This window comes from Pezoporus wallicus, unplaced genomic scaffold (genome assembly GCF_028554395.1).
Source record: "Pezoporus wallicus isolate ANWC-B61680 ecotype Strahan unplaced genomic scaffold, APGP_CSIRO_Pwel_v1 contig_6789, whole genome shotgun sequence".
Taxonomy (NCBI): Eukaryota; Metazoa; Chordata; class Aves; order Psittaciformes; family Psittacidae; genus Pezoporus; species Pezoporus wallicus.
Genome location: NW_026637361.1, coordinates 1,870,095 through 1,898,001, shown reverse-complemented (window position 1 = coordinate 1,898,001; position 27,907 = coordinate 1,870,095). Strand labels below are relative to the sequence as shown.

The following is a 27,907-nucleotide window of genomic DNA, read 5'->3' as shown; positions in this document are numbered from 1 at the left end:
TTCTCTGACCATGTTTTCTTTAATATAAGTTAACACAACTTCAATAAAATAAAAGTTGTTAAATGAATCCTTTGGAACAACTTCACTGTCTGCACCCAACTCTTACAAAAAAAACCTGATGAAAGCAGCAATGGAATCATGTTAAACTTATAATAAATAATTCACATACAACATGTTAAATTACAAAGGATTAAATTGCCATTTCTACAACTTTTCATAGATTTAGCAAGTTTCTAATCCATTTTATATCAACAGCAGTACGTATGCTCTTCATATTAAATTTAACATTGAAGGACTGTTTAGAGGCATTATTTATAAAGCAAAAACAACCAAGTGAGCATTAACAGAACTTCAACAAATGTTTAGCTTTTTTTCCAGTATCTGTTCTTAGAAAAGATTCAGGGGTTTTCTATCCACTTGGTAAGTTTCTTCCTCTTCATTATTCAGGGAGAGTTAATGTCATGACCTCCAGCTTCATTTTGAAATACTGGTTAAAGCGAACAATCGCATACCTATTTAAAGGGCGAGAGATTGAAGTTAAGAGCAGGTAACTCCTTACATGATAGCTAGGACTAGTCAGAAGTCCACCTACTACCCAGTACCCTGTTTCCAACACTAACCTGTAGCAGCTGCCAAACGAAGAAATTAAGAACACAGCAACCATATTACAGTACTTCCTCACCACCACCCCTGGTCCACCTTGCTGCAGTTTGCAAAACAGATGCTGTGCCAGGGTTATCAAAGGTAGTGCTTTCCCATTTAATAGTTCTTAATAGACTGTTCAACAACTGACAACTGCAATTCCAGATAATTCTGATCTTGATTATTGCAAAAAAACACTTTAAACTGACAAGCCTTTGGGCTCTACCACCTCTGCTTTAGCTTGGGTTGTTTTGCCATCTAGCGGTGACAAGTACTTCTACTTAAGAATAACTGATCACAAGAACAAATTCACATTTGCCCCAATTACAAAATAGCACAACTAAGCCTAATAAACTGGGTTAGTCAGTGCAAAAGATTTTGAAGTGGGATCTTATACCAAGCTAAATCATTTATTTTATCACCTTGCCCAGTCCTCAGTAGAGAGATGAATCCATCTGCTTGTGGTCATGAAAGACCATTTTAAAAAAAGCCCAAGACACACATCTACCTAGTGGCTAACACCATTAACCAGCATCTCAGGAAATAAAACTTCACATTCATTGGCATTATAAAGACTCTTTAAAAAATATTCAAAATTTCCAAGATCAACATTCCAGGCAATAAGTAGTACAGACGAGCAGTTTTGTACAAGAGCCCCATTTCTTGACTCTTGCAATAGGAAACGTAGGTCTTGTGTCTGCCACAGGACAGTGCACTGACCACTTTGCTTTCACACTTTTGTCTCTCCAACAAATAATGCTCAGTGCCCAAAAGCATTTGCTCCTCCATTATGTCCCTTGCCTTGCTACACCATGTGTTGTAGCCCAGAGGCACATACCAATTTAGAGAACTTTCAGTGACAAAAAGCACAGCTAGCTTTTTACCGTCTTGTTTTCTCTTAATTTTTAAGAGTTATAGTATGGTCACATTGATCAAGTCTGTTGCTCAGACCTTACAGCTTCTGGTAGCTGGAGTGCTGGACTAGGTGGCCCCACACATACCTCCCAGCCTCAAGTATTCTATGGTTATATGTAGCAAGCACGCTTACCCTAGAAAATCAAAGTCAATGGTGGAATATTTGGCTTGAATTAAAGCCCACAGACCCCAAAAGAAGTGGGAAGCCTGAAATGAAAAAAAATATTTGTGAAAGATGTTATTAAAATCCAACATGTAAGCATATTCTCACATTGAAAGTTATCTGTAAAAAGTCTCAAAATCCAATCTTTTTTTAAAGTTATTTGATACTTCTTGATCAAAGAGTTCGGCAAAGTATTAAGAAACAATTACTGGCAATTGGAGGAATAAGTCCATTGGCCTCCTGACTCTCCATGTGTCATTTTCAGGAAAAATAATTAATAGCCTATTTCATAAATGCAACATTAAGTAGGCTATTGTACAACTATATACACTACATTAGAAAAAACACACAAATACAGCTATCATTTCTGCTGCTGCTATTTAAATATACATTATTTGACCTGTATTCAGCTCCAGTGAGAATATGAAAATCCTTTTGAATCTTTGAATACAACCCTTAGGTCATCAGAACTACAACTCACTTTCATTACTGACTTAGACAAAGAGATATGATCTGTAGCTATGTAAGAGAGCTTCTGACTCATCAGCATTTACATCATACATTTCTCCTCTGTTCCAAACTTGCTTCCATTATGAGTGCAGATAAGTAGCCTGGAGGCCTATGCTCAGTTTCAGATTGAAAATATAAATTACATTAATATGTTTGTTAGTATACTTCAGATGAATAAATACACACAATGGCTTGATAGTCTCCTTGTGGAAGACATTATTGGACCACCCAGGTTACAAATTATTACTTCAGACTTCTGTTCAGTAAACAGCTGCTCACAGCAATTACCTAAATTGCTTCCTGAAGCTTGCATGTTAACACTTTACCAGAAGTGTAGAAGACACATGCATGCACACACACCTGGAAACACCTTGAAATATCAACTACTGTATGTACATGTGAATCTAACCTGTACCTCTAGAGAGCTTCATCTGACAGCAAGCAGTTTGGCATCTTACACCAGCATCCATTCACTTGAATTTGAGTTTTCTCTTAACAAAGTTTCCCACACTGACACAAGAGCATTTGGCAGTATTTGCACATCATGTATGGTCCAAAGGCAGGTCTTTTAACTGTTCTCTAAACACAACTTTAACCTCTTAAACAGTAGTATAACCATAGTTCAAAACTGACAAAGCAATGGTATATATTTTTAAACAGACAACCAACCTACTTAATAGCATATCCAACTTTCCTAAGTGAATGGGATGGCTGAATTCAACAGTAATAGTTGATATTTTTAAAGAGTAACAGCAAACAAGCTATTAGTTTTAAGGACTTGTTTAATAATCATCTTTCTAGAGCGTGAACTGCATTTCCTCACTGCAATCATTAGCTTTTACCAGAAAACGGAAGGTAATAGGGTAGCAACAGTGTGCCTGGATTAATTAGAGGACTGAAATAAGGCCAAACTGGCTTCTTAGCCTTAGTCCTCCTGTGAATAGTTTGGCATGTTACTCTTCAAGAGAAAAAGCGATCTAGCTATTGGGCAACTGTACCATTTCCCATCACATCCATCTAGCCTTGATCTTGTTTTGCTGGGAGGAAAACAAGAAAAATAATGTGAACCTGTAAAGGATCTTCAGAAACCACAGAGATGAAAATTTGAAAAACAAATTAAACAAAAGATTGCTTCTAAAAGTATACATAATTGGGACATTCAAAGGCCCAGTGCTATGCCTATTCGACTTCTGAGGAACCGCAGAAGCACTTTGCTACAATTGAAATCAGTAAGGTGACCAAAAATAAATCTGAAAGCAACTCCCTGCTTGCCAAGACACTGCAGGCAAGTGAAGTTATGGCAGTACTGAAAGACTTCAGAGTTATATAGTTATCTGTATTTAAAATGGAAAATAGTTAAAACACAATATCTCCTACTATAACAAAATTTTATTTTATTTTAAAAAGGCTTTTTAAAGTTGGAAGATTTATAGGTCTTTATGAAGCACTACCTTGCTGTCAAGAAAAAAGGTCATAAGCTCTAGCCAACTCAGGGAACTTGCCAGACCAATAGCCAGCCAATGGAAATATTCAATAAAAGCCCATCTTCTCATTTTCTGAATGCTCACTGGCTCTTTCACTAGGAATATTCTACAGAGAAGTTTTGACAAACATAGCAGAAACTTTCCATAGAACACACTAAGTTTTTCCTTTACACGATACAGCACACAGAAAAAAAATGGAAATTACATTTCCTTACAGAATAGCAGCATTCTCTACAGTATTAAATATTCTAATCAAGTGTTTGTTACTTACCAGTGCAAACTGATTGACTTGGACATATAGAACTTCAACTTCTTTTTCACTGACTTCTGTGCCAAACCCTTTATATTCTTTGTAGGCCTCAAGGTAAGATCTGAGCCATTGTTCCTGTAATTTTCTGTTAGGATAAAGGCTGTAGTCTACCTCATTTACCCCTAGAGAAAGAAAAAATACCTATTAGAACCTTATGGTATCACATTACTGGACTACTTCCTCCTTCCCCAGCCCCAAACACACACAGATACGTATGGATAAGCATAAATATTTTTACTTTGATCTATCAGTTACATGTTGGCAAGAATTTCTCACACACAAATGAGAGCATTCAACACAGCAGAAAGATTTGCACTGTACATGTTTTCAGCCACATATGTAGTCTACTTCTATTTGGAGATTCAACAATTCTGGCTTTAGAGAGAAGCCTCAACAGAAAGTATTTGCATTATGAAACAAAAGGCATCCCAAACATGTCAGACAAATTACATTTCATAGGAAAAGGGACTTGCATGCAACAATATCCAAGGCTGAATCCAGATGTATATACACTGTCACCAACTAGGCTCATATTTGAGAAAAATGTATTAGATGTCTACCTCTTCTGCACAAACTATTAGTGTAATTACAAGTTTTATCTCCATAACCACTCCTTCTGACCTATTTTTCTTCCTATACTAGAGACAGTCACAGATCATATGGAGTCTTGCCACAAGTCAAACCTGGGTCACAGTCCACTCCCACTAGCTATGATTCCCAAAGGATGTGAAATTCTTCTTAAGTCTTACTTTTATGAAGAGTGCAATTCCCTCATATCTAAACTCTTTACTGTGTCAGATCCACTTATATTTAGCTTTAAAAAAAATTTAATAATCTGATTTTTACTGGATGCATAGAGAGTAGCAGAGGTGAAGCACAACTGTTCTTCATAGGCAAAGCACAGGCAAAGCCACATGAGCCTGCCATTTGCAACTGTAGAACCACACAGTATATTCTCAATATACACTGCTGCAAGGGATGCATTCACAGTATTTCATTACAGTAGGCTGTCTCTGCTGTGTCATTTCACAGAAGGATATTGTCAAAGCTGTGAGCTCTGTATCTAACTAGTAAATAAACTTAGGACATGATATTCCCTTTTCTAGCTTAGTAGAGCTGCAAATGAAGGGCATAACTGGCCTGCAAGATGAGATATTAACACATCTTGATACCATCATGTATCTAGATAGGGAAAAAGCGAATGTGCAAGCATTAGGGTTTGTTGGTGGGGTTTTTGTCTGGGTTTTGTTTCAGTTCTTGTTTCGTTTATTGTTTGACTGGGGTTTTTTGTTTGGTTTTGGATATTTTTTTTTAATGAAACCAGTTTACCTTTGCCTCAGAAATCCACTTTTACCTGCAAATTCATTGAAGTGATTTCCAATGTCATAAGCCAGGTAGTTGTATCCAGAGTACTCATAGTCTATGAACTGCACATCACCTATGTGAGACACAACAGCAGCAACATCAGAGTCCATGTCAAATAAAGTCATAGCCCTAATCCTTTGGTGTCCTTTGAAGTTTTGCAGAGAAGCAGAACACACCCATACTTGTGCCCAGTTGTGTGCACTGAGACATTTCAGGGTAAGGATGTGATTTTTATATTAAGACTTCCATGAATATTCATTCAAGAAAGCTTTTAAATAATTACTTAGAGCTTATACTTCTGTTTCTTAACTCTGAATAGCAGAGTTTCAATTTTAACTTCTACCACATGAGGGCATCCTCTACCTTTAAAATAAGAAATACAGTAGAGGATCTTCTATTTAAACTTTATGCAGAAATAGCACATCAATTTTTCCCTGACTTAAAAGAACAGTCCTGTTTATTCTCACAAAAGTGTGTAACCACAGTGGACTAACACATTACACCATGTTGATATTTCCTGCTTTCTCCAACTGCACTTACAAAGCAAGACCATTCTTAATCATTGCTTTTTTTAGCTGACTTAAACTACTCTGAAGAAACCATCAGGCTCCTCAAGTCCTCAAAACTATGAAACTATGTACTCCTATGTAAACAAGGGCTGTTAAAGCAGCAAACAGCCCCAAATGTTTCCAAATTACGTTTACATGTAGTGAAGCTGAAGAAAATGCTTCACTCAGGGTAACACAGCATTGAAGCTGCTCAAGAACATTTACAGCACATGAAACAAAGCATTAACAAGATAAATTAGGTAAAACTACAGCTCTTGTATTTGAAAGGAAACCAACAAAATTATTAAAAACATCAGACAAGGAAGCAATGAGTTAAGAGCTCTTTGCATTAGAACATTAAAAATTAAAATCTTACATTTCCAACTGCTATGCTGAAATGGGCAATTTTTAGTTGCACCTTTCTCCCTCTCTGTACCCATTCTTTTAACAACTACCTACGTATTTACTCAATAAAGCCATATTCCTCATATTACAATGAGCAATCTTGGCATGACTTAAAAAATGCTAGCTTTCAGAATTCCAGGTCAAAAAAAGAAATCAAGAGTAATTAATATGTTTCCTAGACTAAGAATTCTAAGCATCTAATATACTGCCCTCTCCTCAAGGTTTATGGGTATCACATATATCAAATACCAGTTTTGCCAAATAAACGTCCCGAGTTATCACAGAACAACTTTGTTAAAAGTGTTCCTTCCTACACAGTTCACCTTTACCATATTTGAAATACTAACACACTAATGTCTTCCAGATGGATAAAACTTCTCATTTAAGCACTTATAATGGAAGTGGAATCACAGAACACACACACAAGAAAAAAAAAGAATCACTTAATCACAATCCTCCCAAGTCAGAGTTTACCCTTACTCACACAGTAAAGGAGGACTGCTTACTAAAGGTTATGAGGTTAAACCTTTTAGGCTCTAACAAGCCAACATGAAAGAGGCCTGGAAAGTGGCAAGCTCCTCCCACGGAAATCTTTTTGGCAACGCAAAATTTAGGTTTTCCGAAACTGAAGGGACAAGAAATTTTACACCAGCGGCAACAAGATCTTAGAATAATGTCACAGCTTAACTTCTGTCACTGCTTGACATCCATATGCTTGTGCTTCTCACTGGTTCTTCAGCAGTACTTTTAAGAAGAAACTCCTGCAAGCTACAAGCAAGTCAAAATATAAAGCCCAACCCTGGTCAGTATTCTGCTACACTACTGATCTCCTGAACCCCTGAATATTTTATGTTTATTGTATTTACAGGGGTATTTTTCTTCCTCCCTCACACAAAATACAAACACAAGTAAAAGTCTACTTGAAAAATACCAACACAAGAAAAACTTCAATATTTCATGTGCAAATTTCATCCTGAACATACTTATGTGCTACTTTTAGGTACAGGTAACATTTAAAACTTACTTCCAGATATAAATGATATTACATAGAGGTGATGTTGTTACTAGGCACTCTTGTATGGAGAAATAAATGCTTGTGAAAAAGTGATAGGATAAGCCTTCAGTCAGTGCACAAGTAGCACAGTGCATGGCTCCACAAGGCAGTAACTGTGGCATGCCTAATCTGTAGCAGATGAAAATCTGGCAAGCTCATTTGACATGACAAAAGTTCAGTGAAAAGTCCTGCATTTTTACTGTTCTTTTAGACTCGTGCTACTGTGGAACTCAACCTTACATTTAATTTTTGCATGAAGGCTCAAAATAAAAAAAAAAGCACAGTTCTATCTGTGAAATAAAGAAAGCAAAAACTTTTAAGTTTGCTATAATATATAGTTTACTTCACAAAAGCATAATGCATACATGTCCCAGCTATCTTGTTTTAGAAGCAGAAGCAGCTTCGCATTGTTTAAATATCCAGGGTATTAGAGGTTATTTTTAACACAGTTAAAAGATTAAACTGCAATTTAAGATACAAGATTTAACATAGAAAAGTCACTCCTAAAAGATATGGCTTAGATTAGTAGTTAAACAGCTAGCTTTTGTTTTGAAGTTTCTATTAAGTACACAGAACTTGTACATCCCACCATATCACCGGAAGCACACAGACCAACAAGAGACACTATTCTAAGTGCATCTGTGTTTTATTGAAGTGAGATGTGATTTAAAACTGAGCTCTATTATCTCTCTGAAGAAACTACTGTTATCAGTAGGACTAGAGATAGCAAGAGTATCGAGTATTTCAAGCTGAAACATGTTCCTTTCTTCCAGAGGTCTCCTAGCATAGGCAACATGCAATGTAATCTACAAAAACTATGTAAAGATACAAAACAGAATACATGTATCCATGTACCCAAAATTAGTTTTTTAAACAGATCAAGTGGCAGCCAATAGCACATCTGCTAGATGATCTCAGGAATCTGAAAGGTAAGAGAACAATGACACCTTCTGGCTGCTCTTCACTTTCAATGATTTAAACAAGATAAACACTTTCAATGTGCAAGTCCTAGCTGTAGTTACCACAGCAGAATGACGTATCCTGAGTTCTCTCCCATCCTGTTCATCAGGTGAGCCACTGGGGCCCTAGAAAACAGCTTCAGTAAAGATAATGATCTATGCTATGAACACATGCGAAAATTCACAAAGGGGTCACGTACCCAAAGAATAATTTTAGGTCTAAATACCCACTTTAGCTTTGCAAAATAAAACAGGTTTTTAGATCAAAACCAGAAGCCTTAAACATACCTCAGTCTTCAGAAGCACTGAGCACCCACAGACTCCTACCAAAGATCATAGAAAACATTGGGTAGGCAGAGGGAATAAACATAACAAAACTAGCCATCTACCTTCACACTTAACTTCCTGGCAGGTGATTTTAATACATTCAAAAAGAGCACATACACATACAGACAAAAATTCTGACACTTGGTCTTACTGAATAGCAAATATTTGAATACTCTTAAAACAGCAGACATTTTTGGAAACTCTCAGGTCACACTGGAAAAAAAACAACCCAAACTTTAAGAGCATCAGAACATACGGTCTATAAATAAGCAGTACCAAGCACCAAGCATATTTTGACTATCTTGATGTCCCAGTTGTAATTAAAACCAACACGAATCTCCAAGTTATATCCTTCAAAGATTAGATTACACTGATAATTATGAGTTACGTAAAATAACACTCACAAATTTTCATATCCTGAGTGACTGAAAACAGACATTAACAAAACAGCAAGACAGTTCTCAGCCACAGCATGAGCAAATTGAAATCAGATGAGTGAAACTCCACTAAATGAAGCTAGCACTCAACATGCTATTCCAGTCTCATAAATAAAATTTAAGAGCCTGAGACTGATTCTTCTTAAAAACAGTATGTGGCACAACTATAATTTTTCTTTCAAGTCTGAAAACTTAAGACTAATTTGCTGCAGAGAAAAGTCTAAAGCAAAGCACTGGGACAAGCCATAATCATTCTAACTACCTTGTACAGGTGTGTTAGTATCTGTTGATAGTAGCTTAACCACACACACACCTCTCTCAGTAAATGTTCAAATCAAGCATTCACAAACAACGTGATAGATTGTTTCTAAAACTAATAAATGAGTTTGTTTGTGCCAGCTTCTGAAAAGCCAAATGAGCACTACCAGCTTTGCATGAACTTTACTGAGAAGAAAAAAGCAGTTAATCTTACAAAGACCATTTCTCTCTTTTAATTCTATTTTAGGGTCACCAAGGTCTTTTTAATACACAGAAGCCTTTGTAGATGGGAGAACAAATTTAGCAAGAGTACAGCATCACCAAAGCTGTTAACTACCTTAATACAGTTTGATGCCATTCCTAATGAAGCGCATCTTTAAAGATTCTGTTTTGTGTTCTTGCAAAATTATTTGCATACAAATAAAAGCTTTTGCTCTGCTACACAGAATTCCAGCAGTACATTTATTTACAGCTTCTACTTCTAAAATTCATGCTCCAAGACTGATACTTTTTTTGTTTTGCTCTGTAGTAAGTACACTATTAAGAAACAGCTTTCAAATGAAAAATTATTCTTTCTACATATGGCATTGAGGTTTGGTTACTATTAAAACAGTACCTGCTGCACCCAGACTGCAGAAGTTTTACAATACAGTACACTTGCAACATTCAAACATAGTTTGATATATTTATTTCATGTTTTCAAGTCCCCCCCAAACTGTTTATAACCAGCTTGAAGCCAAAGCAGTTCACATACCTCCTCCTCCTCCCCACCCTGCCCCCAAACACTAAGCACTCACACACTTGTTATTGTAGGATTGCTCATAAGTGATGCACTGCTGGCATTGGGTTTTTTTTTCCTTCATTCTGTTTACAAAAAGAGAAGCATATAGCATTTGTTTTTAAGGTAAGAACGTCAAGCCTACTGATCACGATATGAACCTTTTAAAGTAATTCCTCCTTTATTTTTTTGCAGCATGGTTTTACTATGAAAAATTACTATAAAAAATTACTTTTATCTCATTGGGTCTGCTCTGGAATGCTAAAACTCAAGACAGTTTCAGTACTGAAAAAAACCCACAGAGTATAAAAAGGCACAGAACAAACAAACAAAAAAAACCCCAACCATTTTTGGTACTGCAAAATCACAACTCCAATGTCTGCAAGACCACAAATTGATGGGTTTTTTGCCTTCCATGTTTCCCCTACTTATTTAAGCAGAACTATAACCCATCATTGAAACTAAGTAAACCCACTGAAGTTTGGTACTGAAGTCTCAGAATTTAAGATTTATGTTAATAGCATTGTATATATACATACATATACATACACCTATAAACCAGAAGCTCCAAGAATTCCCTCCACAAGTGGTATTACACAGAGGGAAACTTGTATTCAAAACCACTGAGTTTATTTTCTCAATTCACATGCATTCAGTGCTATCTGATGCAGAAACTGGTTATACATACACAGCCAGTTTTCGCACTAGAAACAACTCCAGCATATTTGTATTAGTTTGTATTCAGAACTTAAGGTGCATAAGCTTAAGATGTCAAAGACCAACAATGACTGATAAAATTCATTTCCATTCAGTCATTTACTTCATGCACTTTGGTCTTCCATACCAACAATTTTACTAAACTGTCACAAACTAATATGAAGGTACTAGAAGGAATGGCATCCTCACTTTAAAATAAAATCTTGATCTAATTTGTTAAATTTGTTGTACTCAGCTGAGCTCCGGTATTTGAAATAGGAGGAAAGTTGTGCATTTTAACTGCACAATGGCCATTTTAGTATCACAAGTTTGCCTTTAATCAATTCATTTAGTAACCGAACCTCAAACCACTAAAAGAAATAAAAGAAACCAGGTTTATACAGAAATTTTGTAAATTATAATGAAGGTAATTTTAAATAACATGAATTATGAGTTACATTTATTAGAATAAAAACAAAAATAATTTATCTTTGCCAAGACATGTATTGCCTACAACTGTTCAAATAAAGTATGTAATTACAAAAGAAATCTTCAAGATGCCTATGTTCCTTATGCAAAAAATAATACTATGATCAGTGACACAATTTAAGTATCACTAAGATACTTCATTATGAAACTGTCTTCCCATAATCACAAACCAGAACAATACATGTATTAAAGGAGATAAGGTCTTCAGGCTATTTTCTATGCTGGTATGATTATTTTTTCTTCCTAAAAACACTACACAACTGGAATAAAATTAACATGAACATTATGTACTCTGAAGTCAAGTCACACAGGCAGATTAATAAATTAATTGATTAAAGAAAAGGAATGCCAACATTCTTCCTCTGTAGAGAACATACAGATAAGAATTAGTTAATTAAGCATTTGCACAGATATCACTACCATTATATTGGGTCTCAAAAGCTCAAACTGAGTTCATTTGAACAAGTCAGTAAAACACCACTGATGTAGCAAATACAACTACAGCATAATCAAAGCTATTCACTACTTACTGTTTAGTTCAACACCTACCTCTTTTCTTGTTGTAAATAATATTCTTACACAACAGGTCATTGTGACAGAGTACCACTGGTGATCCCAAATTTGACAGTCTTTCCTTCATCCAGGCCATCTCTTCCTGAAGAACTTGAGGACTTGGAATGTCACTTAGAAACCTTTCCAGGTATAAGAAGTTTGAGACTTAGTATTTATCACAGTTGCTCCACACCAAGCATTTTTAATGAAATAACTTACCTGCAGCAACAGTCTAGATGAAAATAGTTCAATATACCTTCTCTGAAACCAAGGCACTCTTGCCCCTGGCAGAACAGCAGTCAAATGATTATTTCCCTCTTCCTCCCACCAAAAGCCCCAACTCTCTGAAAATTCTGTGCTGTAAACATGACAAAAAGTCAGGAGTACAACCTGAATACAATCCTGCGCATTTTAAAGGAGCAAAGATTGAAGGGGTTATGGCATGGATTTTATCAGCTTTTTTGCTCACATTACATTACTTCCTTTAACAAGAATACACAACAGGAAGTATTATATGTATTTATACAGAGGAAATAAAACTTTCATTTTTAGTTCTAACCACAGAACTATTGGAATGTGATTAAACAGCCATTTTATCTTCTAGATTTTTCAATTAACTGAAGTTTTCAGTTTTCTTAAGAAAAAAAAAACACAACTTTGTTAGAGCATTCTTTAATTACAATGCAGAATCCAGCAAGAAGAGAAGCTGACATCAGATTTTCAGTTTCACAAAGAATGTTTTTAAGCTAGAATCTGCTTCCTAAGTGACATGAAGTTTAATGAAGTGTACAGACACTTCCACATTACAGTTTTCGCTTAAGCATATGAGCTCCGCTCCCAGAGAAACTTATCTTCAAATCAAGCTTACAGCACAGAAATTTTATTTAGGTTAAACATGGCTCCTAGTTTTGCCATTCCTCTCATCCCAATCTTCCAGTGACTGACACTAGAACCCTTAGAAATACTTTATTTGTTTAAGTTCCTAAGGAAAAAAAATAAAAAGTTTTATTTACAACTTGAGAGTTACACTAGATGCTAAAACCAAAATGTAATTAAACTCTTAAGCTCCAGTGACAAAATCATTCACACTCTATGAGAGTGCGCATCTCGAATGATCTTTTCGTCCTCTGGATCAGAGTCCGGGAGGTGAAAAAAAGCCTTTCATTAACTTTACTTTTACATCACCATGTTCTGAACAAATTCCTAAACTAAACAAATACAGGATGGCTAAGAGGCACAGGTTAGAAGGAACAAGTAGTACTACTGCAACTCCAGGAAACATGATTTTGGTATTTACCACAGAACACAGGTTTCAGTTTGAGACTAATGGCTCTCAAATACTGCTGAGACAACTGACTGAAGTAGTACATGATTTTACATTGGCTCTTTAAAAAGAAAAGACTACCATCATTTAAGTGTCCAATCAAGCCAAGAGCTATCTGTATAGATTCACAATATACAAATTGAAGACTCTCCTTATCTGACATATGTACATAGTGACTTCAGTAGACAAGAGTATGACAAAACTCAACATTTGACAGAGTTAAGTGTTTTGCATTACCACAGAATGCTGTTATATATTCTTCTACCCCTCACCAGAAAGAACAGCAACTCAAGAAAGCACATAATAAAATACCTACCTTTTATTTACTTCTTCATCTGCAAATTCTGTGGGTATGAGAGAGAAATATTTCCCCATCTTCAGCCACAGATTAGATTTAGGGATCCATCCATTGTGTGCATGAATAGTATGGATTTTAGCAAGCTGTCTGGCAATGAGTCTACAAAAATAAAGTTCAGCTTATTGTAGTTAATATGCATCTGACAGTCTTTACTGCATTTTCCCCTATCAACAACAGAAAATAACTACAACATGTTTAACAGACATATTTAAAAAAAAATCATCAAGGGAATCTGAATAGCAGCACAGCTGTAGAGTAGCACTTTTCAAGACTGGAAAGGTCACTAACAGCACACTACTTGAGAGAGGGACCGGAGTTCTGCTATAGTATATAGCATATATCACCTGTGTTTTCAGTTTATTCTAACTCACTTTTCTTTAGAAGAATTGACTCAAATTAGCTGCCATCCTTAGGGAAATACATTTCAGCATGAATACTGAACAAATGGAAACACTAAATACATTGAATACATGCTAAAACTAAAATCTTAAGACATCGGCACTTTCTATTCGCTAATAGTTTAACAAACTGCATGGAAGACTATTTTGAATCTATTCACAAAAGGAACTTATTAGAGCTAGAAGTATCTGCCTTAGTGAAGTCCAGCCTCCTGCAACTCCACCATGTTAAATGATCTCCATAATGGCAATGTGCAGGTATTAAATACAATAAGGAAACCTCTAAGGAGTATATAGTCTTCTGGGGAGGCAGCAAGGATCATTTGCTCAGCACTGAAATACCATGATAACTAAAACAGAGGACAGTGAGCTGTCAAGAGTGTGAAGCATCAACTTAATGCAAGCTTATATATTTTTTCCCTGCTCATATTAGTAAAACTTGAGATCTTTAGACCTGACAGAACACCATAAATGTATCACAGGACTTGAATAATGAAATAATAATTAAATTTTAAAAAAAAATGGAAAGCTTACCTGAAAATATCTGGATTGCATACATGCTCTGGATCCAGTGCTTCACCCTGCATGAACTCGTAGCACAGGCCATTATTGAAAGTACAGTATAGTTGAGGCGCACAGCCATGGGCCTGTAATACACGGAAACTCTTCACTTCCTCATCTCGATCTACTAAGAGCTCGGTCTTATTTCCATAGATCCTAACTAGAACGACATCATCTGTTATGTCACCCACGTAGCAGCCAATTAATTTATTGGTGATTCCATCTGTGAACAGCTGAAAAGTAAAAATAATGCATAAGCAACTTAAAATCTGCATCTGTATATTCAATGTGTAGGAAAGGAATGCAGTGTTGTTCCTTTGTTCACAAAATAGATGATTACCAGGTTGAGTATTAAAAAAGAAATCTTTATGATACAGAAATATGGTGAAGAAAATTGCAAGGATTTTTACCATGCCTGGCTAGGCACATGGTACAGCACACAAAAAGAGGAAGGAAAAAAAAAAAAAAAAACATGCAGCAGTGAACTACAGAAATACTACATAAAAGAGGCCATAACTGAAAGTTTAGTATTGTAAAATGAATTTTCACACAACTACTCCGAAAATGATGGATTTAAAAAGCTTGTAAATTAAAGCCCCAAACAAACCAATATGAAAATTCATAAATATAGGCGCACAAAATCAAAAATAATTTTGATGCACTTCAAAATTTCAGTATTTGCTGATCAGTGCACAACTAGTGCAGATACTCCTGGAGTTCTAAACTACTCACTCCTTTTAAAAAGCAAGACTCAGGTCAGAAACAGTTCCAAGTTTGGTGGTTATCATCCTCCCACTAGCCTTGAGGTACTGACTGAGAGCAATTCAACATTTGTTCAAAATCTTTGTCGGCTACATGGACAGTGGGATCAAGTGAACCCTCAGCAAGTCTGCCAATGACACCAAGCTGTGTGGCTCGGTTGATACCCTGGAGGGAAGGAATGCCATCCAGAGGGACCCTGACACGCTTGTGAGGTGGGCTGATGCCAACCTTATGAAGTTTAAAAATGACAAGTGCAAGGTCCTGCACCTGGGTTGGAGCAATCCCAGGCACAGCTACAGGTTGGGCAAAGAAGAGATTCAGAGTAACCCTGCAGAGAAGGACGTGGGGGCATTGGTCAATGAGAAAATGAACATGAGCCGGCTTCAGTGTGCACTTGCAGCCCAGAAAGCCAACCGTATCCTGGGCTGCAACAAAAGCAGCGTGACCAGCAGGTTGAAGGAGGTGATCCTGCCCCTCTACTCTGCTCTTGTGAGACCTCACTTGGAGTATTGTGTGCAGTTTTGGTGTCCTCAACATAAAAAGGACATGGAACTGTTGGAACAAGTCCAGAGGAGGGCCACAAGGATGATCAGGGGACTGGAGCACCTGTATGAAGACAGGCTGAGAAAGTTGGGGCTGTTCAGCCTGGAGAAGAGACCTCATAGTAGCCTTCCGGTATCTGAAGGGGGCCTACAAGGATGCTGAGGAGGGACTCTTCATTAGGTAATAATTCATAGTGATAAGACAAGGGGTAACTGGTTAAAACTTAAACAGGGGAAGTTTAGATTAGATATAAGGAAGAAGTTCTTTACTGTGAGGGTGGTAAAGTGCTGGAATGGGCTGCCCATGGAAGCTGTGAATGCTCCATCACTGGCCATGTTCAAAGCCAGGCTGGACAGAGCCTTGGGCAGCATGGTTTAGTGTGAGGTGTCCCTGCCCATGGCAGGGGGGTTAGAATTAGATGATCTTCAGGTCCTTTCCAACCCTAACTATTCTAGGATTCTATAATTCCTGAAGTTCCCCTGGCTTCTCTACAATTTTGAGAAAGTACTTAAAATTCAAGACCTTAGCCTTCAGCTTCAAGCACCATGCCAAATTTAAAAGCATTTGACAAGACCCACCATCCTCACGTTGTACTTCATAACTAGTACACACCATTTAAAAGTCTGAAAAGGCATTTTAAGTCTGTATTATCAAGATGTACATAAATGAAATTTTTAAAGCCCTGAAATTTACTGGACCAGTCTCGCCATTGATTCCTGAACATACTGAAGATAAAGCAACTAACTTTCCACAGAACAGAGCATTATGCTTATTATCTAATTACAACCTACTCACTGCTTTTCAAAAAATGATGGAGGTATGGATACTACAAGTTCCCAGCTAAGAAAAGGGGAGAGCAGACCAAAAAATACCCCATTCCTTGATGGCTGCTTGTCCTTTTACACATGATAAGGCCTAAAATAAGTCACTATACAGGCTGAACTCACGGAGATTCTACCAAACATCAGGCTAGATCCTGAGTTATTGGGCTTCATGCACCCAGTTGCATGCAGTCAGGCATTTGAAATTCCACTTGATGCCTGCAAGGGTAACACAGCAGTTCTTAATTTCAAACTGCAATCCAGGACAGCTGTACAGCTCAGAAAACAGATGTTTGGCACTTTAAAAAGAACTTGCTAGCTGAGCAATACCCATACTAATGCTAGCTATTAGGCAAGTAACTTAATGACAAGCCATTAAGATCCTCAGGTGAGGAGAAGCTTCACAAGCAAGAATACCAATGTTTGCATAACTCCTGAACATTCTCCTGCAGTCTTAAACATAAAAGGTAAACAATTTAAAGTTGAGGTTCTCACAGCAATTGTAATTATATTCAATTTTTCTTTAGTGTTTACAGTTATGCCTCTTCTACTTCATTTCTCCCAAAACCCTAATAAAACCCAATTAAAAAAAGATTAAACCTTCCCACAATGCACAAAACCTCCTTTCAGGACCTTGCCTTAGCACAACCAGGAAGTAGATTTAAGTTGGTTAACATGCAGTTAAGACATACACAATTTTTCCTTGGGTGGATATCCTCCAAGCTTAACTTACCACCATTCTTTAGGAAATGCTTTGATTAAAACTACATGACAATAACAGGCAACTTCTCTACAGGTATCACTCCTTAGAACCTTGGACAATTTGGGCGTTTGGGGTCTTCTGTTTTTGTTTTTCTTGTTGTTGGGGAGGGGGGGGTGGTGTTTGTGTTGTTTTCTTTAAAAGCAAAACATAATTCAGAAATTTTTACTCCTCCTAAAGTAAGCTTTATTTTTAAAAGTACTATCACTCAAACAGAAGTACCAGCTTATCTGTAAGTCCCAGAGGTTTACAGAAATCAAGCGCTAGAAGCAATTTTAATTCCTAAAGAAAAAATTCAGAAGCTGGCTCCAGTCTCCCCATTTAGGAAAAGACTTTCAGAGCAGAAGATGCTATGTTTTAGCTACTGTATCTTGCTTTTCTCAGCACCCCTATGTGATGAGGTGAAAAACCCCATCAATAAATGCAGAAAAGAACTAGGGAAGGTTTAGCTGTCAACACAAATTATAGCTCAACTTCCTGAGGAAAGATAATAGCAGAGAATATGAATGTCCTTCATTTTCTTAAATGGTTATGAACACACAATCTTGCAGAGATAGGTTCAGCATATCGGGTTACTTCCATCTATACAGGGTAACCATAAATTCATATAAACCTGCTTACTAAGTCGCCCTGACTGACTCAAAATTAAGACTTTATAATTTATGGACACATTTTATTGCTAGCTATTATTCTAATAACCCAGAATTAGAGACAAGTAATGAAGACTCTTGTCTAAACTGTCTTTATAGCAACTGTTACGACGTTAATTAGTGCAAGTAAGAATACTGTATCATTTAGCATACTATCCAATTTTTTTGCTTAACACTTATCACAGATGTTTTAAGTTTTCTCCATGTACATAAGCATACCGTTGCAGCCATGCACATGCTGTATCAAGAGAGGGATGATGTGCTTGAGCAGTGTTAACCTAATTTGAACAGACAGTACTTAAATGCTTTTCAAGTATGACCTACCTTTATGATACAATGTATTCATTTATAACCTTTCCCCTTCTAAGTGCATTGCTATTTAGATCACAAGGGATCTCCTGTAAATTATCTAGTTCAGATTCTTCTCAAGAAGGGATAAGTAAAACCAGTCACCCAGGACTGTGTCCAGCATCTCCAGGAATTCCAGACTCTACAAGCTGCCTGGGCAACCCGCTCCAGCATTTGACCACTCCCACAGCAGGGAAAAAAAAAAAAAGTGTTTTCTTGCATTCAAAAGGAACTTCACATGCATTTTATGCCACACCCAGAAACCGGATACTGAGAAGAGTCTGGCTCCCTATTCTTCATTCCCTCCCATCAGGTATTTATACATACTAAGATCCCTGCAAGTCCCCTTTTCTCCAGGGGAAAAAGTCCCATCCTCTCCTCATAGGAAAGATGCTCTTCAGGGCCGTTTGCTGGACGTGCTCCAATGAGTCTGCTTATTTATCACACGGGGGAGCCAAGAACACAACACAGCACTTTAATATGGCAAAACAATGTAGAAGTACTGGTTCTTATATATTTCAGCATAAAAACAGAATTAACTCAAAAAATTTTAAAGAGCATTTTGCATAAGTGATTTATATTGCACTGTCAATGAAGTTACAAAGTATCTTGTCTGCCATACTTAAAGGAAAACTGAAATGTAGCACTAGAAAAAAAATCTTATCCTGTTGTCGCAGGGCCAAAAGTGAAATCTCTCTTGAACTAAGGAGGATCAAAACCACTATGTGATTTTGAAAAAAAAAGAAATTCTATTGTCTTTCATCAAAGGACAAAGGCAACAAACAAAAGCAATAATTTCCAACACACAAGAGGACTATTTTAAATCATTGGAACTTGTGCTAACTACCATTTCCTACTTATAAAACAATCACCTAATAAAGCCTGCTTTTCTCACCATAAAAAATTGTATTATGAAAAAGACAAGGCTCCAAGGTCATCAGAAAGAGTGATACTACCAAAAAAAAAACCAAACCCCAATCCAGACATTAAGTGGTGCTGATGCAAAGAAATACTAAGAATTTGACTTGTTTATGCTGTTAAAACTTCTGGCCACTGTACAACTTCTGTCATACTGCACAGGTCTATTATCCCTTTGAAACAAATCTCATTAGTGTTAATAAAAAGAAATCCACAATAAGGAAATTGGACTCCCTCAACTGATAATTTAGGAACTCTACTTATTAGCATCTATTTGTAACATGCTGCTGTAAGTAATTACTCACACCAAGGAGTATTTTAGTTACTGCTTTTTAAAAAGGCAGAAGAGTTTGCTTACTTTTCTAAAGGCATTATTCAGAGTACACAATTTCCATATTCCATCATGAGAAAACATCCAATGTTTTCTACCAGTAAAAGAACATAATACTTTGTCCTACTTAGAATGCCTTAACCATAGCATTTAAAGCATCAGCTTAGAATGCCTTGCCTGAAATGGAACTTGAGATGCAGCAGAGCAAAACATGAGTTCTGTAACAAAAGCACCAGTTGAGCAGCATAGAGAATGGACTCAGATGACATGGATAAGATAATCAGTAAACTCTGAAGGCCACATGGAAAAAGATGGAAGAATCTACAGAATGTTATGAATAGGGGGTAGAAAATTCTGGATATCCATTAAAAAACATGGCCAACAGAAGCCAAGAACATGATGCAACACAAAAAATCCAGAAGCAAGATTCTGGCACCCTCATAACCTGTAAAAACTTAAATTATTGTGCTGCATATTTAGCACACTGTAATACATACTTTCAGGTGAGGTGATGCAAAGCTTAAACTAAATTCTGAGAACATGTCTGAAAATGATATTTATACAGGCTCACAGTCTAGTCAGATCTAACTGAAAGTTCAGGCTTTCTAGCTCTTAGGAACAAACAGAAACTGTTTACTGAAAAGCAGGCTTAAAGCAAAAAAGCTAGAAATAAACTTGAGTCACTTAAATGCTGTCTTAGAAAGCAGCACATGGTAGAAACAAGACAGGCCAACTGAATCCAGGAAAAGCAGAGAAAACCCAACCAGAACATGAAGCATCTTACCCTAAAAGCACTCTTTTCAGCAATGATCAGTTTATTAGATCCCTGAAAAAGGCATGTAATGAATATGTTACCATCTCATAAACTTGTATCTGGCCCTACTGTTCCAAGTGTTCAAAAGAATGAGAAGAATGAGAACAAAATTACGACCACATGTAACAAGTACAAACAGGCAGAAGCGTCACAGGGCATATCCCACAAGAGATGTGAAACCGATTTTTTTCCTCCAGGCTGTTACCACATCTATAGAACTATAGAAGGCAGTATTGTGCTGCTGTAGAAACAGAACACCTATGTGAAGTTTCAGCATACATAAGTAGGAATAATGCCCAAATCTCCCCCCAAGTTTGCACATTTAAAGTCTATTCCTTCCTGGAGATCTTAATATACACTTTTTTAATGCTCACAACACTTCAAGTTTGCGCTGCAAGATATAATTTCATTTTTTTTCCTTGGAAAAATATAATCCATAACGGCACATCCACAAGTATACATCTCTCAAGAATTTAATTTCTTGACACAAAGCTTAGTTATGTCTCCATTTCTTCTTTCTGCAGATATTCATAAAAAGAAGGCCTAAGTACAACTAGGAGAAAATGCCAGCCTTTGGTAAAATCTCATATTCAGCAAGACTTACAAGCAATATCACTCAAAGGTCTCCAGACTCTGTAAATATATCCTCTAGATCATTACACTGATCAGATGAAAGCCATTGTCTACATGATCTTGGTGGTCATAGTCAGATGATCATGAACAAAAACCATTTAGCATTAAAAGTACCGAAGCTAGCAGGGAGCCAATAAGTTAATGGCACCATTCTATGGCAAGTTTGACCATAGGCTGAACTAGCAGCTACCTGCTGAATTCTTAGGGTGCCCTGCCATGACAGCAGCATGGAGAAAGCAGCACCACCACTATCTATGCTATATAGTATTACTTCAACATGGTTTTGGCTACCAAATAATCAATCCTGGCATCTTCCTTTTTCAAGGAAGAACTCAGGGCAGTGGCAGTGGGAGGGGGGTGGGGGGGAAGGGCTCTTATGGTGCAGGTTTCTTATTTTTTGTTTTGAGTTTGGTTTTGTCTTTTTGTTTTGCTTGGGGGGGTTGGTTGGTTAGAGTTTTTTTGTTTGGTTGGTTTTGTTTTGTTTGGGATTTTTGTTTCATCTCTTTGCCCTTCCTCCCCCCCCTTAAGATCTTGACTGACATTTCACATCCTCCAAATTCCCAACATAAATATCATTTAAATTATATTCAATAGTCTCTTATAAAATGCTACAGTTGTCACCCTTACAACCCTTACAGTTGTAAGGGCTGGTTGTGATCTAAATGCATGAAAAGAAAGCTTTCTTTAACAGCAGAAGAAAGTCCCAAATTACATATTTTTCATCTTGTTTCCGAAGAATATTCTCCTACCTGAAAATAGTAAACATTATCAGATAACTAGATAAGACTTTTAAAATGTTTTAGATCTTTTACAGATTTTCCGATACAGATGAAAACAACTACAAATAAATCACGGAATAGTTGGGGTTTGAAAGGACCTTAAGATCATCTAGTTCTAACCCCCCTGCTACGGGCAGGGATGCCTCACCCTAGACCATGTCGCCCAAGACTCTGTCCAACCTGACCTTGAACACTGCCTGGAACGGAGCAATTTACCACTACTTTGGGCAACCCATTCCAGCACCTTACCACCCTCACAGTAAAGAACTTCTTCCTTATATCTAACCTGAACTTCCCCTGCTTAAGTTTTAACCCATTACCCCTTGTCCTATCACTACAGTCCCTAATGAAGAGTCCCTCCTCAGCATCCCTATAGCCCCCCTTCAGATACCAGAAGGCCGCTATGAGGTCTCCACACAGCCTTCTCTTCTCCAGGCTGAAGAAGCTCAACTCTCTCAGCCTGCCTCCAAAGAAAAGATGCTCCAGCCCCCTGACCATCTTTGTGACCTCCTTTGGACTTGCTCCAGCAGCTCCATGTCTTTCTTATATTGGGGACACTAGAACTGCACACAGTACTCCAGGCAGGGTCTCATAAGAGCAGAGTAGAGGGCCAGGATCACCTCCTTCGACCTGCTGGTCACGCTCCTTTTGATGCAGCCCAGTATATTTAGATTTCTGGGCTGTGAACACACACTGTTGGCTCATGTTCAGTTCCATGTCAACCAACACCCCCAAGTCCTTCTTCCAAATTTTGAAAGCTAATAGAAATGGAGTTGAATGTTATTCTAAATCAAAGAACTGATTTGCTGCTCCTCCCCCTGAAAAATTTGAAAGGGCCATGTAATGAGGAAACAGGAACTAGAACATCTTTGCTAGCTACCTTCCTTTCCGATGTTAGAAGTCGACAGCATAAGATACATGCCATTAAATAGCCAGATGCAAGCTGTGCCTAAGCAAATACCAGTTCTCTATAATTAGAGCAGTCACCAATGCAAACACCTATTTCATGCACAACTGGATTACCCCATGCACTGTGATGTGGCATATCGATTACATAAAACATCACCAGATGCACAATTGCTGCCCCACCCACTGACAGCACAAAACCAACCCTTTACAAGGGATTGAGATTACCAAACTTCAACAGTAGTTTAGTAAGAATGGAGAATCCAACCCACCCTTCAATAGTACCTAACACTGCCTACATTTCCCACCTCCTGTAACACTGCATTCAAGACAGATCTCAAATTACATTTTATTTCTTCCACAACACATCAGCAATGAGGCTCATTCGGTAACTCTTTATCTTTTCTTATTCTTTCTTTCACTCATCACTTCTCCACTTAGATTTATTAGCTCCTCGGAAGGTTAGCCAGTGAACTCATGCCCTCCTCTTTACAGGCTTAACTACTTCCACAACTGCCTAAGAGTGTGATGCCCTAAAAAACAGGTAAGCAATAAAAAAAAAAAATCTCATGAAAATAATTACACTGAGATGCAAAAAAAAAGTTAGTTTCCTTCTCAGAGACATTTTCTGTTTTCACTCAATTATTTCAATGCTTCAAATCCCACACTCAGTCTGTTTAAATAAACTATGAAGTATTTTAACTAGTTCAGAAATCTGAATCTAATCAGTTTGTTACACAGAAAATACCAGGATCAACACAAGCAAAGGAATTAGAGCAGCAGCTAGAAAATACTGCCTGAGGAAAAGCTAGTTAGTGCAAGTCAGGAAGAAAACGCAAAAAGCGAAAACAGCTAACCTGGTATATAGAGAGAAAAAAGGGGGAGGGGGGAAGGAAGGTGTTGTTTTGATGGTGAAAGTACAATTCTTTGTAAGCATGGCCCTGTCTTGTACCTTCACATTTCATAGCTACAGAAACAAATTTTTGCAAAGAATTATAAAAATGCTACAGTACTAAAGTCATGCAAAGTGTTGATAAATGCAAAGACCTACATCTTGTCAACAACAAAGACAGTACCAAAAAACAAGCAAGGTCCAATTACTTCAGAGAATAAAAACCCAAACTTAATTACGTTTATCTGGAGATAAAAGTAGCTTGCAGGATTCAGAAGTCTTATTAAAGGAATTTATTTCTTTTGCAAACTTCTCCCAGTTTGGGCCAGGACAAGAACACTGTTTGCTAGCGCACCATTTTTACCACTTTGTATCTCTGATATATCTCTGCTGGTCTAACCAAATAATGGTTTCAATTAAAATATTAATACTAAGCCTTTTTACCAATGAAAACAAGCAGCCTTTATTCTCAGTAAGAATTTAGAATACATGTTAGAAACTACTTCAAAATGGAAAAAAATACTGTTTTTTTTCCTGCACCATAACATTACACTGCAAAAAGGATATTATGTATTAACTTACTAAATCCTTCATTATGACCAGACCTCCCAGATGTAAAATAGGTCATGGAATAAAAGATTCCTGAATCCACACTTACCGAAATGGTAACTAAGCTTCCCATACTGTAAGCAAATACAGATCCTCCTTCCAAAACGCACCTCCAGAAGAAAAACAAAGTTCTTAAGGTGGGCAACAGATCAAGTTGCAATAAATTCCAAACTGTGATTGTATTTGTTTTTCATCAGAAGGGTGATACAACCTCTTTAAGAGTTTAACAATTACATCTTTATATTTGACTAATAAAGAATTGTCCAGAATACAAAAATTGGCATGTCCACTGTCATAATTCAACCCACTTCAGGATTTAGCAAGCAGTGAGCTCTACAGCAGAAGACTGGGAGAAAGGCCTCTAGAAATCCCTTCCAACCTGAACAACTCTACAATTTTATTACTAAAATCAGAACCAAAAGTGATTACTGAAAAAGAATAGTTTTAACGACATTGCTTTGTATAACTGTAAAGCAGAGGAAGCAAACCTTAAGAATTTAAGGCTTAGAAAATATAATGCCCTATAAACATAAGGTATAACACCCTAGAAAATATAACAGTCCTACTCGGCTCTTAACACCTCCTCAGATGACAAATGCATGAAGTATCCACATGAAGATCAGCATTCAGACATGAAAACTTTGTTTTCCCTTACCAATGTATGATAACTTGAATATTTGTACTGTACTGTAGAGACAACATTCACCGATAGCTTCAGACAGAGGAGATAAAGCAGAGGTGCTTGTGATCCAGCAAATAACTGGCAATGCTTACAGACACTATGGACTTCCTGATAAATAATGCAATGAAAATAATAGTGATACATTTATGTTCTATGCTAGCTCTATGCTATGATGCAAATGTTTGAAAATGCAGAAATACATTCATGACTTCAGATACTTACCTTACAGAAAGCAAGGATTAAGCACTAAAAATTTTTAACTACACTGTTACAGAATTGTTTAGCTGACTAAGCAATTTGACACTCAACAGTAAACTTTTACAAGAGAAGTTAATTAACTTTTTAAAGTCAAACTCTGGACTCTTCAACTTCTTATTAACTGGCTTGACCCAAGAAATACCAGTGCAAAGGTAGCTAACAGGAGAGTTCAACAAAGGAAGCAGTAGTTAGTTCCACCTATCAATGTTCTTTGTCTACTTTGCTGTGATGCTGCTGTTTCAGATTAGTCAAACATATTTTCCATGCAATAAATGATTTTCACTTTCATCTCCCCCTAAACACATGGCTCTCCAGTATGGGGACTCCAAGGCCAACCTTCTGTTCACTCCATCCTCTTGAAAACAGTCATCCTTCATTTTAGCATCAAGCTGCGTGATGTATGTGTAACATGCCTGTGTAACAGATTGCAGCAGCAATGGTGATAATACAACTAGTTTCAAACCACATGCATTCTTGCTTGTTATGTATGCACAGTGGTTTAAACACAGACTAGAGTTAAAAATAACAGGCCACTGATGAGCTTCATGAACAGGATGCTCTTCTGCTGTTCAAACAGAGCAAAATTAAATAAAGGGAGTTGAAAAGTTTTGGTCATAAAATAATCTGGTTTAAGCAACACTCAGACAATTTTTAGACAGAATCCTATAATCACAGACAGTAGTCTAATAACTTTACTATTGCATGACCACATTAACCCTTATTCTACACCAATGGTACCAGTGTTTTTTGTTCTGTTAATTGCTTCTTCCAAAGAGGGTGCCACAGGAAGGAAGCACCTTTTTTTTTCTTAAGCCTACTAGAACTTTCTCAAAATGTTAGAGCTATCCCCCCTTGAGAAAATGTTTGTTTCATTTATTAGAATTCCTGTATGACGGTAAAATATTCTGTTGAGGAGTGAACAAAACCATGCCTAACTTCAGGCAGTCCTGCAAGGAGCAGGGAGTTGGACTTAATGAACCTTATGGGTCCGTTCCAACTCGAAATATTCTACTGATCCTAATAACCCTTAGTATTACATGTTGTAAAGCTATTTTTATTACATCTCAAGATGTTGGGACTCTGCTTAACTTATGGCCTCAGTCTTCAAAGAAGTTACCTAGAAAAACCTCATTAACTTTATTGTCATACTAACTGGACTGTTACATCTCAAGTTCCTTTTCCTACCAACAAACTTCAGAAAATTTCAGTCAGTATTTGTGCTATTACCTCAATGTGCTCAGTTTTCCTATATAAATTAGTTCCAGCAGCTCTCTTCAGAGGAACTTGACTAAATTAAGACTCTTCCACTTACTAGTAACTGCTGAATAACAGCGTTTAAGAACATACAATAAAACACTCAACTAAATGCAGGCTACAACCGAAGGCTGCGTTAGCCAGGTAAACTGACTGAAGGCTTGTACAGGGCCAGGTTAAGTATATTCTAGAAGCACAAAAGCAGCCAATCCTCGAGCAGATGACTCGTCATAAATACAAACGATGGCTCACCTACAGAACACCACAGACTAAGTGGCGATACTCCTGCATATGGTCACGACTGAAAGATGTAAGGCCGTTAACAGGGTTGATATCGATACCCTCAGCCTAAACCCAAATCCAGCAGCGAATACAAGGCCTGTATTTACACTTACTTATTCACTACTTGCGAGGGCACGGGGGGAGCCCGCCAATGGAGCACCTCAGCCCCGCGGCCGTTATCTCGGCGGCCGTTATCAATAGCAATGGCAGCAGCCGCCGGCCCCCTCCTCTCCTCTTTCCCGTCCGGCTGTCTCTGCCTTTCTCTGCCCCAAGGAGGAGGTAGGAAGTCCCCTACCGCGTTACAAACACGCCCTGCTCGGCAAAGACCCACCGAGGGCGAAGTTTACCCCTTTCCCCTCAGCCGACACCGCAACCCTCAGCCCCCGGGCCGGCGGCGGGGTGGCCTGGCGAGAGCGGGGGTAAGAGCGCTGCCCTCCACTAACAAGGGGAGTTAAGTTTCATCGCGGAGGGCACGGAAGGAGGAAGAGGAAACCGAGCGGTGAGGAAGGAGCGCCGGGAGAGGGCAGGAGATGCTGCCGCGCCGACACGCCCAGCCGCCGGGCTGCCTGGCAAATGGGGCTCGGCGCAGGGGGCTGCAATCGGAGAGCGACGAGGGAGGGGGAGGGGAAGGAAGCGAGGCGGCAGCTCCCCCACACAATGGCCGCCCGCCCTCCCCCCTTCCTTCCTCTCGCTCTCCCTCTCTTCCTCCTCAAGCTGGGGCTGCCGCATGACCCGCTCGTGGGCCCCGCGGAGCCCCGGCCTTCTCGTACCTGCAGCGTCACCTCCTCGGGTCTCCAGTGGGGCCGCAGGCGGCGTAGGAGTTGGAGGGCGCCCTGGCGGTAGCCGGGCCCCTCCCGCTCGCTGACAGTGATGTCCAGCTTGGGCACCTCCGGGGAGCCGGGCGGGACGTGGATGTAGTTGGACATAGCGGCGGGCGGGCAGAGAGGACGCGGCACAGGGTAACAAGGGCAAGCAGCTCTCACTAGCGTCCCTTCCACGGCGGACCCGGCAACTGAGGGGGAAATTTCCACTTGGGCTCTCGATAAAACGGCTCCACCTCCCCCAGGCTGCGGCGCGGAGCAGCCTGGGACAGCGGGCGGGGCTGGGCGGTGACCGCCCTCTTCTTGCCCTG

General features: G+C 38.3%; 1 protein-coding gene across 1 annotated transcript; it reads right to left on the bottom strand.

The window, feature by feature from the left end:
• ETNK1 (ethanolamine kinase 1) lies at window positions 1-27,905 on the bottom strand. Its single transcript, XM_057405215.1, has 8 exons — window positions 27,546-27,905; window positions 14,507-14,766; window positions 13,533-13,673; window positions 11,890-12,032; window positions 5,379-5,462; window positions 3,986-4,146; window positions 1,691-1,764; window positions 1-512 (listed from the first exon to the last, which is right to left on the bottom strand). Exons 1-8 carry the CDS (start codon window positions 27,699-27,701, stop codon window positions 440-442), a joined length of 1,092 nt encoding a protein of 363 aa, XP_057261198.1. The 5' UTR covers window positions 27,702-27,905; the 3' UTR covers window positions 1-439.
• Between the last annotated feature and the right edge of the window lie 2 nt (window positions 27,906-27,907).

Coding starts and splice junctions, on each gene's coding strand:
- ETNK1 (XM_057405215.1), bottom strand. CDS start 27,701: ATGTCCAACTACATCCACGTCCCGCCCGGCTCCCCGGAGGTGCCCAAG. Junction 12,033..13,532: donor GATGAAGAAGTAAATAAAAG/GTAGGTATTTTA, acceptor ATACCTGGAAAG/GTTTCTAAGTGACATTCCAA. Junction 513..1,690: donor ATTGACTTTGATTTTCTAGG/GTAAGCGTGCTT, acceptor CCCTTTAAATAG/GTATGCGATTGTTCGCTTTA.